Below are 13,990 nucleotides of genomic sequence, written 5' to 3'. Positions count from 1 at the left end.
TCCCGTATACATTACTTTTATATATGGTGGGGTTGGGTTACCATTCAGGTAAAAAAAGCAATTACCGACTGATAACGGTAAAATAAATTATAAATTATGTTTGCTGGGGTCTTGGCCGACGTGGTAATACTTCAACGAGCCATTAGTAAAAAAAATTGTTTAAAAAAGTGGACGGGGGCTGCCCCCCCCCCCCCCAATTAAGGTTTCCGGCACCTATGCCAACGAATTAAGTATTACCGAAGGGAAATTCTTCGTCTTTCTGCCATATAGCAGTGTTGTATTGAAGCACAACAGACAACTGTTTTTGTTTCAACATTTGTTTCTTTCTTGATTTTTAAAAATTACACGAAGAAGTTTTTAAAAAACCACAAAGTTGATCGGTATCTCAAACTCGCCTGTTTCCTTGAGGGCACACATAGGCGCACATTAGCCCGTAATGCCCGGTGAACTCGGCGGGTGAAATGCGTACGTTTTCTCAGTCACGTACCATCTATGATTAATGTACCGCAACGTTACAGACATATTACATTACCCGTGGTCTTCAAGCTAAAACAGATTTGCACACGAAACTCTTAAGAAAGCATACCTCTTTGAGTTCACGTAGAATTACTGATCAGACTGATCAACATCGAAAAATGGGCGCAGCGCAGGTGAGAAAATTCTCTGTGGTCGTTATTCTTATGGCGATAAATAGTAGTTGATCTTAATTCATAAATTAGAATATCATTTTGAATTATTTGTGTAGTGAGATACCATAAATTTGGTTGCTATTACAAAGTCGTGGGATGTTTGTTAATTGTTAAAGCGCTTGTTGGGATTTTATGTTGTGCGCTATGTTTCCTAACGTGCGAATATTACTGCATGATTAGACGTGATGGGGGGGGGGGGGGGGGTAGCTACATTTTTAGACGCTATAACAGCAAGGTGGACTGTTCTTTTTCCAGATTTTAAGTTTGAAACCGGAGTATTGTGCCCCGAAAAGAGTCGACTACATGTTATGTTCATTTTATGTTCCCTAGCGTACCTATGTAGAGATTTGAAATTGAGTAGCTGGCGTCGGAGTAACATAAACAAAGTCTACAAACAGATTTTTTTTAACTCCACTGATATTTTAGGAAAAAGAAGCAGTTTTAGCGTGCTCCAAAGAAGATTTGATTGCAGTGGGGAAGAAGCTGGTCAATATAAAAGGAAGAGAAATTTTATTGTTTCATTATAAGGGCGAATTCACTGCTATGGACCAGTTTTGTTTCCGTAAGTAACATCGCACTGTATATATCCTGTTGCACGCAAGCAAAAGCTTTTATCAAGATCAAAGTTGACGTGTGAAAATGACATGCGCAAAAATATGTAAGTACGTGAGCACGGAAACGATGAACAGAGAAAAAAGTTCTCTTTATGCACCCTCACAAGTACTAATTGAAATCAGCTATTACAAATATTGACGCAAACACGACCGCCTTTCGTGCCCAGCAACGTGCAAATTTGGGAAGATCACTTTCAAATGTAAGAATATCAGATTCTGATTATCGATCGGGCAATAGTTCAGAATATTTTGAAGTTTATTTTGGTTGATAAAGCAAATGCAATTGAGTACAACGTTTTCATTAATAGTGGTTTTTATGTTTTTTTCTTTTAAGATCAAGGAGGACCACTTATAGCAGGTGATATAGAGGTAAGTAAACCTCATCCTACTTATTAGGACCTCAATTTACAGGGGTTTTGCTATGCTTAGTGGTGGTTATCAGGGAGTGAGATAGTACTGTTGTTAATCTATGAAACGCGGCTATTTGATCGGCTCAATTTTTGCTTTGCACTTTGTGCTTAAAATGATGCATAGATGCATTTATAGCTAATTGATATTCATTTGTGGATTTTTTTTTGTAGGAAATGGGGAAATATAACTGCATTGTGTGTCCATGGCACAATTATGGCCTGTGTCTGACATCTGGAGAAGCGATATACGGATACACAGTAAGAAACAATATCGCTTTGCTTTTATTTTCATTGGTGTTTTGGGTTAATCCTAGGGCCCAGTATACTGAGTCCTAGTTCAATCCAACGATCTGTTTGAAATTGCAGTAATGGATCCAAAAGCTGCACGTAGAGGGTGGGGTGGGTAGAGGACGCAAACATGCTGCGAAACCTATTATAAGAAACGTGGTCGTCCCACTTTATATTTTCTTTAAATTTCATGCGTATTTTAAGCATTGTTATTATTATTTTGAGGCCTCTTTTTTTTTTATCTCGCCTGATTACGCTAAAGGGCATTTTTTTCTGCAGGGCGTGGATCCACCAGTTTACAAATCCCTGGGAAAGAAGCAACGAATGCATCAAGTGCACGAAAGAGATGGCAATTTATACGTCATTCTGAACACTGATCCGGAAAAGCACGAGTCGGATTATTATTACACAGAAAAATATCAAAGTGTGAGGGAAGAAAACGAGGCACGGGAGTGGGCGTTACAAAAACGTTTAGGTTTGCTTAGTAAGAGGTAGGGAATAAGCCAAATTAAGGTTGAGAGAGAGATGGAGAAAGGGAAGATCGGAGAGGGGGGTGGATCTAATAACTTGTATATTAAACTAGGTTAGTAGGCTGTATAAAAATCGATCAAATGTTTAGCAAACCTAGTTTGCCATGTGAATTCTCCGTGAAGGCATTGGAAATGTCTGCGATAAGGACGTTATCCATCATCTACGGACCTGTCTCACACCACTCCAAAATGTTGCGGACGTTTGGATACGAAAAATTGTTTAAGTTGTATACGACATTACCATCCACTCGTCTGATGGAATGAGAACATATTTTTTCATTTGAAATTGGACTCTGGAATATAGATTTCATTTGAGACTATTGGTTTAAAATAAAGTTGAACAAGCATACCAAATTTCTTGTATCATTAATGAGCATTAAAACATCGGCTGAAAAGGAGACAAAACACATTTAGAAGATGAGTTTATTCATCATTTTTTAAAAATTAAAAAAAATTAATAAATACTTATGTCATGATATATCAAGCTTAATTACAAATTATACCCCATAAAAAATAATATAAAACATAATTTCATGCCTCAAAATGGAAATATCCATTTAATTTGAAAGAAAAAAGATATGTGGCAAAAACATTTAACCAGTAACAGTTTCTTTACAAAAGTAGAAACAGAAACATAACAATGGATGAACAATTTTGATGTTAATATAGAGATGATACGTTTCATTTTTAAATCTTTTAATTTTCAAGTTGCTTGGGACTCTTTTTTTTTTCTGGGACAGAATAATAGCTGTTGTCATTTGCAATAACTCACAGCACCTGGCATGTTACAAAACAACTTCTGTGCATAAACACTTCAAATTGCACCAAGCACCATGTAACTTGTAACTTAACATGGGCAAAATTGCCCTTATTTGATTCTTGTGTTATTTAAAATATGTACAATAACATCTCTTAGTGAAAACAACTTCTGGGCATTCAAATTGTATAACTTCTGTACAGAATTTCAAAATATAATCACTTAAAATTACCATTTGATTTTGTATTTCAACCACCCCCTTCTTCATCTGAAGTAAGCATGCTCTGCCATTGTTAAATCATACTTCTCAAAACAAATTAGTCATGGGACATGTGTTGAGAGACACTGTAATCAGATCAATTTGAAAACAACAACAAAAAAGAAAATATGGTACTATCCTCAAATTTACAAAACAATGCCAGCTGAAATGAACATCAGTCGAAGCATGAGGTGAAATCCTTTCACAATTCACCTTAAATTACCTATTGTTACGCCACATGGAACTTCACTTACTTTTAAACTATAGTCCGGTGGTTTGAAATCTCACATGTTTACTTAATTATTTGCACACACTTTACACAAACTCTGTTTATCCTTATGAGTTGTGAGACTTCACACCTGCAAAAATAATTATCAACCATCTGGGTATATAATGGTAGTCAGTGGGGCCTCACCAAATCATTCGAAGAAATTGATTTTGTTCACGATATCTAATCTCATAAAAGTCTACAGGTACAGTTCTCCTGGCATCTCAACTCTCTCTAGTCTGGACCTCCCCAAAATCACTGATTTAATGACAATCATTACAAGAACATCTAAAATGGCAGAATAAAGTCAACAGCATATTGGCTACTGATAAACTAATCTCTGGAAGTGTGGGTAGATCTCGCAGTCTGGCAAATGCAGGGAGAATTCCAGTGCAACCAAAACGGCAAATTCAAAAGCAACAAGCTCTTTCCTGTGAAGTCTAAACACAGTTTCCAATTCCTGAAATATCCAGATATAAATCTACATCAAGAACAGAGTACTGGTAGTAGCAAAAATATTGCTACTGTTAAATCTACACAAGTACCGTGGCATAACAAATGACAGTATATATTATAGGAAAATTCACTTGACGAAGTCTTTTATCACTTCACAACAAAATATTTCTAAATGGAACATACTGACAATTTTAATGCTACACAAACATCCAATGAATAACCAGGATATGACTTCATCAACGCTTAGCATGCAGACACTTTATTTCATACACACACACACACACAGAAATGGATCTTCTTCAACTTGGTCTCTTTGCAACATCCAGCCTTTTAAATTTGGTTATTATTTTTAGGTTTACCTCCATTAAATGAGTGAAGTCACCTCCTTTGACATCATTCAGCTTGGCAGATAACATCAAAGAGGCACCTGCCACCAGCTTTCTGTTCTGTTTATTTATCAGTCCCTGTAAACAGGATAATATGGAAAACGCACTGCATATGGTTTAAATGAGAAAATTATGTAAAGCACATTTATCAACAGCATCAAGGATATTAATATACTTTGACTGAAAAAAACTTTCAATTAATTTAATCAAGTATTTTATTGCTCTTTGATCAAGCACTTTATCGCTTTTTAACAAAAAAAGTCTATTTCTATCTGCTAAGGTGCAAAAATATCCACAAAAATATGTATAGTAAAAAAATAGCTTTTAATCCTTAGTGGAATGTATAGCACCTGCATTCTTACCTTTAATATCAACTTTTCAAAGTACACATATGACTGAGCCACGACCCACAAATCTCTGTAGTCTCTTTTATTGCACTGAAATGCCAAACATTGTCATCATTGAGGACATCATTTCATGAGTCCAAGATGTATTTTGTCTATCAGTTCCTATCTAGAAATTGTGCCATTTATGTGATAGAAAGCCCCAGATGCAGACCAGATATTAAGTCATTTATAAAACACATTGTTACAAAACAAACTGAACCACTGCATTTAGATTCAAAGAACCCATTTGTAACACACCTTCCCATAAACGATTTTCTTCATTTCCTTTTTGATGCTGAAAAAAAAAAACTGTGAGGTGATTCATATGAAATGAAATGCTGCAGAAATTTGTGAAGAACTAACTGAAGCAAGCAAAACCTAATACAACTTGTTATCAGCTGTAATGATTAATGTTTTAACTGCAAACAGCACATAGAGTATAAGAGTACAAGATATCCTCAATTCCAAGTAAAAAAGTAAAAAATTACAAGCAAAAAACTTACTTCCTTAATTTACTGAGTGTGATGTTAACATGTGGGAACCTCTCCTTGAACTGTTCATTCAAGTCTTTCTTCAAATCAGAGGGTTTCACATAATCTATCACTGATGTCTGAAAAACGAGATGAATGTCTGGTAATCATACTGATGAAGCATGTCGAATTAGAACTTTATCTTTATTGCTATTTTAATCAACTGCAAGAAACTATCAGCTTAATTATAATGCACAACCTGAAGTCTGTATATATGCTTTAATTTTAAATTTCAATAGCAATTTTCAATCAATTTATGAATGAGTTTAAGTTGAATACATATTGCCATTTGACATCAATTTTGTAAAAGATGTCCAAGTATCAGGACACTTACTATGTATGAAGGAAAGTTCAATAAGGTCCTGTGTTTGCCTGCTCTCAACTCTGGGTCATCTAAAGAATTGGGATCATACAAGTCTGCACTCAAACTGTGTTCTGCCACTGGAAAATAACCATCAAACTTATCTTTAATCTCCTTCTTGTTTTCCCTGAAATAATTCACTGGGTTCACTACAGCATCTTTCATGCGCCATCAAATACTGCTGATCAGATTTTGCAGTGAATTAAATTTTATGGTAATACTTGATATGTCGTAAAACCAAATTATATAGGATATATTTGACATTCTTTTCCAAAAAAGGCAAAACATCTAACATTCTGCTTAGCAGTGGTCAAAATGATACATGGTATGGTACATTAGGGTTAAAAAATCTCATCTCAAATGATAGTGTTTTTAATATTCTAAAGTACATCCATCATACTTACACAACCTTGTCATATTTGTTTATAACTCTGCAGTTAAGTATTTTCATGTATTTCTACATCATTACATCACCTTAAAACCATACAATATTGTGGCAGGAATGTGAGGTTATCTACTCCATTAATATAATCATTTAATAAAGGCAACAATATTAATGTACAGACTTGCAACTAATGTACCAACAACATCAACAAAAACCAAACCACCCATTCAAATGAATTTTTTCATTCATTTGGCATGCCTAACTTGATCATGCTGGATTTTTTTCAAAGATCTAAAGATTTCCATTTAACAATCCATGTGTATTCTAATTTTTTTATCATTGACTTTCTTTGATATGGGATGATATTCTAGAGGTAGTATCATGTTTAACAACAAATCTATGCACTTTAAGAGCTGTAATGCAATAGTTCTCAATATTACAGTATTCCTTTTGGTAATATTGGCAATCCTTTGTAAATGATACTTTTAAAATGATACTATATACTAAACAGGAGAAAATCAAACTATCCTTTCACTTTACCTTTATCCAGAAAAGGAGAATGTGATAAATTACTCGTTCCCCAATTGAGTGAAAGGGTTGGGTCATGTGACCCACTTCGGAAAAAGGGAGCACCATGCTGCAGACCTGTTGAGGGAAAATGCAATAAAAATGCAATGGTCACCATGCTGGTAGAGGTGGTGAATCATAAACATGATTTCTGTGATTTGTATTAAGTTTTTGTCTCCTCTTTTGCGCATTTAATAAAAATGATAGACTTTTTGTGTGTGTGTGTGTGTGTGTGTGTGTGTGTGTGTGTGTGTGTGAAGTTTGGGGATCTAAGTTCCCTTGTTCCTAATCTTTCTCCAAATTTCTTTCTTATTGAAATTTGTTGAGTAACTTTGAAACAATAAATCCAGGAATTTCACTTGCACAGAAACCAATATTTACTGCTGTTATTCTGATCAAATAGGAACACTACAGCAAATATCAAAATATCATTAGTCTAAGAAGGGTTTTTATTCTTACTTCTGAGTTGGGATAATATGTGCATTGGGTATCAAAGAACTAAACCAAACATTAATAACACATTCCTGTTAAGAAATATAACAGAAATATACAAAAGGGACATAATCTTCAGATGAAAAAACAAACAAAACCAAAAGGGAATGAACTGCACCTTCACACTTTCACTAAATAACATCAAGGTTTAAATCATGTTATATAATGGAAATGGAACTAATCATACACAAAAAAATGTTTGTGTTTTACTTGTGGGTTGGAAGAGCATTCAGTTGCCATGCATACAGACGAAAATTGTGCTCAGGTAGAGTGCAACAATCTTTTACGTATTTAAGGACACAAAGGGAAACTAAAGTCGCACTAGGGACAATCCACAAGAATATAGATTGAGGGTGAGTTGGGGGTGTGTGATATAAAAATTATCTGAATTTATTAAAAGTAAACCTTCTGTCAAAAGTGCATAAATGGACTGAATACTTATTTCTGTACAAAATGATCCAAGATTTAAATGTATATTTGTGTGAAGAACTGGAAAGGTGAGTTCCAGCACATACATGTACATATGTATATACTGAAAGATATACTGTATACAATAAAAAATCTGTTTAATGGCAACAGGGACACTACACATTGGCACAAAAACTCATTCCATGGGTGGAACAAGTTAGAATCACTGCTATTCTAGGTTATGATATATCAGAAAACACGCTTTCTAGGAAAATGAGACGATCACACAATATGGAAACAAAAATCTGTTTGTATAACAATGAATCTGGGGGCAGGATTAATGACAAAAATGCTCAATCAAGATTCAAATGCTAAACATATGTAGCAACATGCCTCACAACAAATATCTTACGTCTGCACAATCGTAGCCATTCTTCCATGGCCTGTGTGCCTTTCAGTGGAATTTCTGCACAAGATAAAGCAACTCAAAGCATAATGCCTATAAACCAAATGACTTTTTTTATCGTAAATGTGGGGTATAAACAGTACAGTGTAGAATGTTTGAATGAGTAATCACTATCAAGATAAACATAACTATATATGCACATTTTGCACATTTAGATTTTAATCATTGTATATTGAAACATTTTTATTCATATGTCTAAAGCCAGCAAAGCAGAGAATATTAGTAATAGATAATACTGCCGAGACATTATAAAACGGATGTATGGATAGTAAATCTGTTAGTGGTTTTGGATATAATATACAGATTGGTGATTAAGGAAAAATTTGGAAATTTTCAAGAATATTAAAATTTTGTTTAAGGAAGACCTTACATGCACTGTGTGCCTCTTAGCAATAGTAAATTTCTAGCAGTAATCCCTTACCAGGACTAGCAGGAACGGAGTCTGCCCCAGTCAAATGCATCCTTTCAGCAGATAAAAAACGCTGCAGTGGCCGATCTGAAGAACTGACTAGGAACTGACTGTAGGATACATCCTAGAGAAAATATCCAGATGATAAGTTCATAAATAGAAAAGACATAAAAGTCAATTGAAACAATGAATTAATATATCTTTTGCACAAACATACTAAATTTTCAAAAATTTATGACTAAGAGGGACAACAATGCTCTACTTGTAGTTTGTTGATAAGGGTATAAAATTGTAAGGAAGGACAGCCCTTGATACAATAAAAGTTAACTCCAATTATAAATTTGACTGCTTAATCAAGTTGCATATTCATCCGAGAACCACTTCTGATACAATCTTCATGATCAAGGGTGGATCCAGAGCTGACAGTCTTCCAAATTAGATTTGATGATCCATCCTCCATTTTTGACCGTCTTCCGACAGAAAAAATAAGATAACCATCAATGTAAACTGACTGTCTTCCAGAAGACTCAGAAGACTGCCCCAATCGGCCCCTGATTATGTGAACCAGTCTACATAAGTGTTACCTGTCCATCTTCTACTTGTTCCACTGCCTGCAGCCCAAGTCCCAAGATACCTTCCTGGCTCACAGACAGAGGTCGGTTGCCAGAGTAACGCCGTGTGCGAAACGTTTCTGTTAATCCCTCTGACCTAGTGAAAGAAAATACAGTGTTGCTACCAGTTTACTTATCTAAATGTGTGTTTAAAATAAATTCATTTGAGAAATACCTGATGTGACCTCAAAGCATGACACATGAAAGACTGACATTTTCTTCTTGCTTTAACTTCAGCAAAGTTCCACTAGAATGAGGAAAACAAAAAATGATTAGATAGAGGACATATTTGTCAGAAGAACATATTTCACAAGGACAGAAGGCACAAAAATACCTGTTACAAACATTGGTTAGGAACTTACTTATTTAGGATCCCTTGTTGGCTTTGTCTTGTGTATGGCAACACAGAATATGCTATGACTGGCACTTTTTTCTTGGACAGAACAATGACCCTATGAAACAAAGGAAAATACCATAATATAATAAAAATTTGCATGTGGTTTTAAACTATTGGAGTAAAGTTAATGTGCTAAAAATCCCTTTATAAGTAAAATAATCATAATAATCAAATAAAAGTGAGAGGAAGAATTCATTATTCGGAGCCTAAATAGAAGATTTTTCAAAAACTAAGAATAATGAAGGCATGATAATACTGAAATTCATATTCAGACATTTGCAAGCAGCAAATAAGTTTGTACTAATACTATGTAATCACCTCTCTCCCCTGAAAACTTTCTCTTTTGGCATATGATACTTGACTTCTCCTTTTGGTTGAACCACAGTGGACTCACAGTAGGATTCTGTGGATGTTGAGTTTGACCTGTGTCGAATTCTCTCTCGAGTGCGCTCCACTGAATGACCATAAAAATTTGCAAAACATGTCACAATATATAATGCAAAAATACCTACCTACACACAAACAAACGTGTGTACTTACACATCCATGTATGTGCACACAATAAACAGTACCCTGAAAAGAAGGATAAATTAACAATCCATTAACTGCATTATATCAAGAACACATATTTCTCATTCCCTTTAAATCGTAAGTCAACCTATGTTTATTAAATTTAATAAAAAGTAGAAAAGTCATTTAAATGCTTTTCTTTCAAAATCTTTACCTATAAACTGACCCAATTGCTCTAAGGTAGAGTTGCTTGTAGAACTTCCAGCACTTGCTGTTGTCTCTGTGGAAAACTGACTAAAGAGATTTTTCCTGGAAACTCGCTCCCTTTCGCATGAATAAGTGTGGACCCTAAAATTGAAAATCATATTATCAAAAACAATTTTAAGACTGTTTGACATACCTTTTCCAAATCACATCAAACAATAACTACCTTTACTGTCTGTGTTAAAATGCATAATTTTGAACAATTGGAAATGTCATATTGGTTCACAAATAACAATCTGCATTTTGATTAATTGGTCAAACTAAACTGTTTTGGAAAATATTTGTTACTTACATTATTAAATGCTGCCAACACAATAGCTATTTTATCACCTTAAATGAGTCAAGTGATGTTACCTTTTTATTCTAATATATCTTAATGAGAAGACATAGAAATGATTATAATTTTATAGCTTGTTCATAAAAGATAGTAACTATAACAGAAGAACTTACTAAGACACACAATTCACAAAAAACATAACACAACTGTCAGTTAGCATTCATAATCCATCCATTAAATTACCATCTACTCATAAGTTGTTTAAAAAGGGCTAATGCCCTCATATCACTGCAAAATAGCAAGTGTTATTGAACTTGTCAAAAGGTAGTAACATGCATACACAATATTCGGATGTGTTGTATTGTAAATAAGACAGCACCATAAAGCATGCAGATAAAACATACCCATTCAACATCAAACACACAGCTCTTGGTGAAAAAGTCACACTTCAAATAGACATCAAGCTTTCAGAACCTTTACAATGTGTAAATTGTACTTATGCGTGTAATTTAATGAACAGTTAAATCAATATCTTTTTTTTTTTCCTTTCACCAATAAGCAGTTGCTTAGGAGTGATCCACCCTCTTGTTCTTGATGGCCACTGTTGATGGCTTAATTCCAACTGAGATGGTATAAGATAATTATAACAAAGGACACGAGTATGGATCTAAATTCAACAACTGCATATCAATTAACTGGAGTATTATTACACTGTGGCTCAAAAGTGTCATTTCACAGTATTTTGAATGTAGTAGAGGGGTAGATAACAATGTTGACTCCTTGTAGCCTTTTACACTGACTAATTACCATTTTCAGTTTATATGCCTTTTGAAGTGCAGCAAAATGTTTAAAAGGCTACCACAACAGAATTGTGTTTAAAAAGGAACTGGATTCCTATTTTTCCACAGTCAATTGGTTGTGGTAAGGGTGAGTAAATCAACATAAAGACATGCTGAGGCAAGATTTTGTTTAGGAGACTACTTTTAAATGAGAAAAAAATATCTTCAACATTTACCAAGCAAATATGACTTTCATTTCACTGCTATCTATTTTTGTCCAAAACACTGTGGAATTCTCCAAAAGTAAAAAGCATTCTCATTATGTAACTCAACCCATTTGAACCACAATCATTCGGTGTACTTAGTGCAAACTGCAGTATATAAAGAGTCAGATAAGCCTAACTGAAAGAAAGAAAAAAATCACAAAAAAAAAAAAAAACCAAGAGACCCATGTTGTGCTTTAGCTGACACTGCTAACAGTGCATTAAATGTAAACTGACTGAAGTGAAAGATCCAAAAGTAGAAACTCCCTCCCCCTTTCTTGCCAATATTTTCTGCTCCTCGCTAATCTCTGCTTTAAAACATGGTGCAATTTTTTAGGCATTCTTTCATCACTGCATACATGAAGCATGCTGCTGACACTGCTGACAGTGAATTAAATGTAAACTGACTGAAGTGAAAGATCCAAGAGTAAGACAGCCACCTCCCCTTTCTTGCCCATATTTTCTGTTCCTCACTAATCTCTGCTTAAAAACATTGTGTAATCTTTTTAGGCATTCCTTCATCACTGCATACATGAAGCATGCTGTTGTGGGCTTGTAAACACCTATGGACTGTGTCCTTTGAACACATAATGAAAACAATACTGCAACATACCTTGTAACTGTCCTTGTAAACACAATGAAAACAATTTGTTCTACATAAATAAAGAGAGCTGCTGGTGCAGTTGAAAAAAAAAATCACTTTGAAGCAAAATTTCATCTTGCTCACCTAAGTTTTAAAGGTAGGGTCTTTATGGTGATGACAGAACAACCTATTTCCAAAAGATAATGTCAAAGGAGTTTTTTGTTCGTTTCATTTTTAACAAGGTCATGCTACTCAAATTGTGCACAAAGGACAGAACAGCAATCCTTTATAGGGTGAAACTAAAGTGAAAAAAAAAAAGCATTAAAGAATTAATAATATTCACACCAACAAAAATTAATTAAATCTAACTGTTAAAAACTGTTGAACACCACTCAAGTGAGTAGTCACAAGTTTACCTAGGTGAAGTTGAGTTTGGCATGTCATCTAATTCACTGAAAGAAATTTAAAATTCAATTTCCAACATATAACTCTTACACAAACAAGACAAGTGATGTTTACCTGAAATGGATATATATATGTAAGGTGTTTAAATGGGAATCACTAAGATAACCCCAAAGTTTCATATTCAGGTGCCCAATATTTTGCAGGGTTTGGAGGAGAGTAGGAACAGAAATAATGACAGTCTAGTGATTATAGTGGAGCAGTGAATAACAGTTGACAAATTTATCCACATTTTCTTTGGATGTTTTCTTTTAAGTTGATCTAAAAGCTCTGGGAATACAGCCTTAAACAGTGCAGGCAAGGAAGAAGAAAAAGAATGAAATACAGTAACAGTCATCTTTAAGAGAAAAAACTGTATTCATGTGAACATCTTTGGTTTAACGATAAAGCAGCCTGGGAAAAGATAAGGAAGAAGCTGAATGATATATTTGTTGGTTTTTCAAACCTAAACAAAGCGAATCCATAATACTGAATATGACATCAAAGGGTGTAAGAACTGATTAAATATTTCTCTTTAATTATTTTGCTGATCAAAAATTGCTTCAATTTGATTTTCCAAGTTACGTAAAGCCTCCAATGGCACTATATAACATAAAGACATAGGTCGAAGACAAAAATCCAAATGCACACCTGTGGCGTTTAGTAGGAGATATCGCGGGCACAGCGTCCTCATTCCCATCGTCATATACATCACATTTAACAGTAAATGTATTTCGCTGCGGCACTGATACCGGTGGAACCGACTGCTCCGCTTCAATTGTCGATGTTGACGAAGGAATAATCGTCTCTCCACTACTTTCGTCCAATTTGGGTTCTTTTTCTCCATTCTTTTCCTTCTGTCTCTGGTTACTGCTCGTTCTAATGAACCCCCTTCTATTGAATATTGCATATTTCGTGTCTCTGTGTGTGCCATCCAATGAAATATTCGATAAAAAGTTCAAAGCAGCGACCCTTCTTCTCGACCGATGTTTTTTCGTGGAGGTAGACATCTTTGTTTATAAACCACAGCCGTAAAGTTTCATGAACTTCATACTTGTAATGAAGCCATGTGACAAATTGCACTCATGGTATTCACTTAAACTGAACTTATTATGCATAATTAAAAAAATGTAATTAACAGGTATTTACATCTATCATTCTCATAAAAAAACTTGTCAAAACTTTATTTCTTCTTCATTATATT

General features: G+C 34.6%; 2 protein-coding genes across 8 annotated transcripts; one reads left to right on the top strand and one right to left on the bottom strand.

Annotated features, from left to right (window-relative positions):
- Window positions 1-462: 462 nt before the first annotated feature.
- LOC106179613 (Rieske domain-containing protein) lies at window positions 463-2,878 on the top strand. The gene is made up of 5 exons (XM_013563332.2): window positions 463-650; window positions 1,116-1,251; window positions 1,638-1,672; window positions 1,885-1,971; window positions 2,281-2,878. The coding sequence occupies exons 1-5, from the start codon at window positions 636-638 to the stop codon at window positions 2,494-2,496; spliced, it is 489 nt and encodes a 162-aa protein (XP_013418786.2). The 5' UTR covers window positions 463-635; the 3' UTR covers window positions 2,497-2,878.
- A 58-nt stretch (window positions 2,879-2,936) lies between these two features.
- LOC106179567 (CDK5 and ABL1 enzyme substrate 1) lies at window positions 2,937-13,886 on the bottom strand. Of its 7 annotated transcripts, none has more exons than XM_013563277.2 (15): window positions 13,438-13,886; window positions 12,762-12,797; window positions 10,406-10,527; window positions 9,988-10,123; window positions 9,635-9,724; window positions 9,246-9,369; window positions 8,674-8,785; window positions 8,199-8,252; window positions 6,860-6,964; window positions 5,908-6,014; window positions 5,547-5,653; window positions 5,302-5,338; window positions 5,020-5,094; window positions 4,631-4,735; window positions 2,937-4,275 (listed from the first exon to the last, which is right to left on the bottom strand). In XM_013563277.2, the coding sequence occupies exons 1-15, from the start codon at window positions 13,794-13,796 to the stop codon at window positions 4,138-4,140; spliced, it is 1,707 nt and encodes a 568-aa protein (XP_013418731.2). In that variant the 5' UTR covers window positions 13,797-13,886; the 3' UTR covers window positions 2,937-4,137. The 7 variants fall into 7 exon arrangements, with proteins under 7 accessions (XP_013418731.2, XP_013418723.2, XP_086857121.1 ...); XM_013563269.2 differs by having other exon boundaries at window positions 10,394-10,527; window positions 13,438-13,883; XM_087000995.1 differs by lacking the exon at window positions 12,762-12,797 and having other exon boundaries at window positions 13,438-13,884.
- Window positions 13,887-13,990: the final 104 nt, after the last annotated feature.

The sequence above is a fragment of the Lingula anatina genome, chromosome 1, assembly GCF_051362555.1.
Source record: "Lingula anatina isolate TDL-2025a chromosome 1, LinAna3.0, whole genome shotgun sequence".
NCBI lineage: Eukaryota > Metazoa > Brachiopoda > Lingulata > Lingulida > Lingulidae > Lingula > Lingula anatina.
This window is presented reverse-complemented; position numbering and strand designations above follow the sequence as displayed.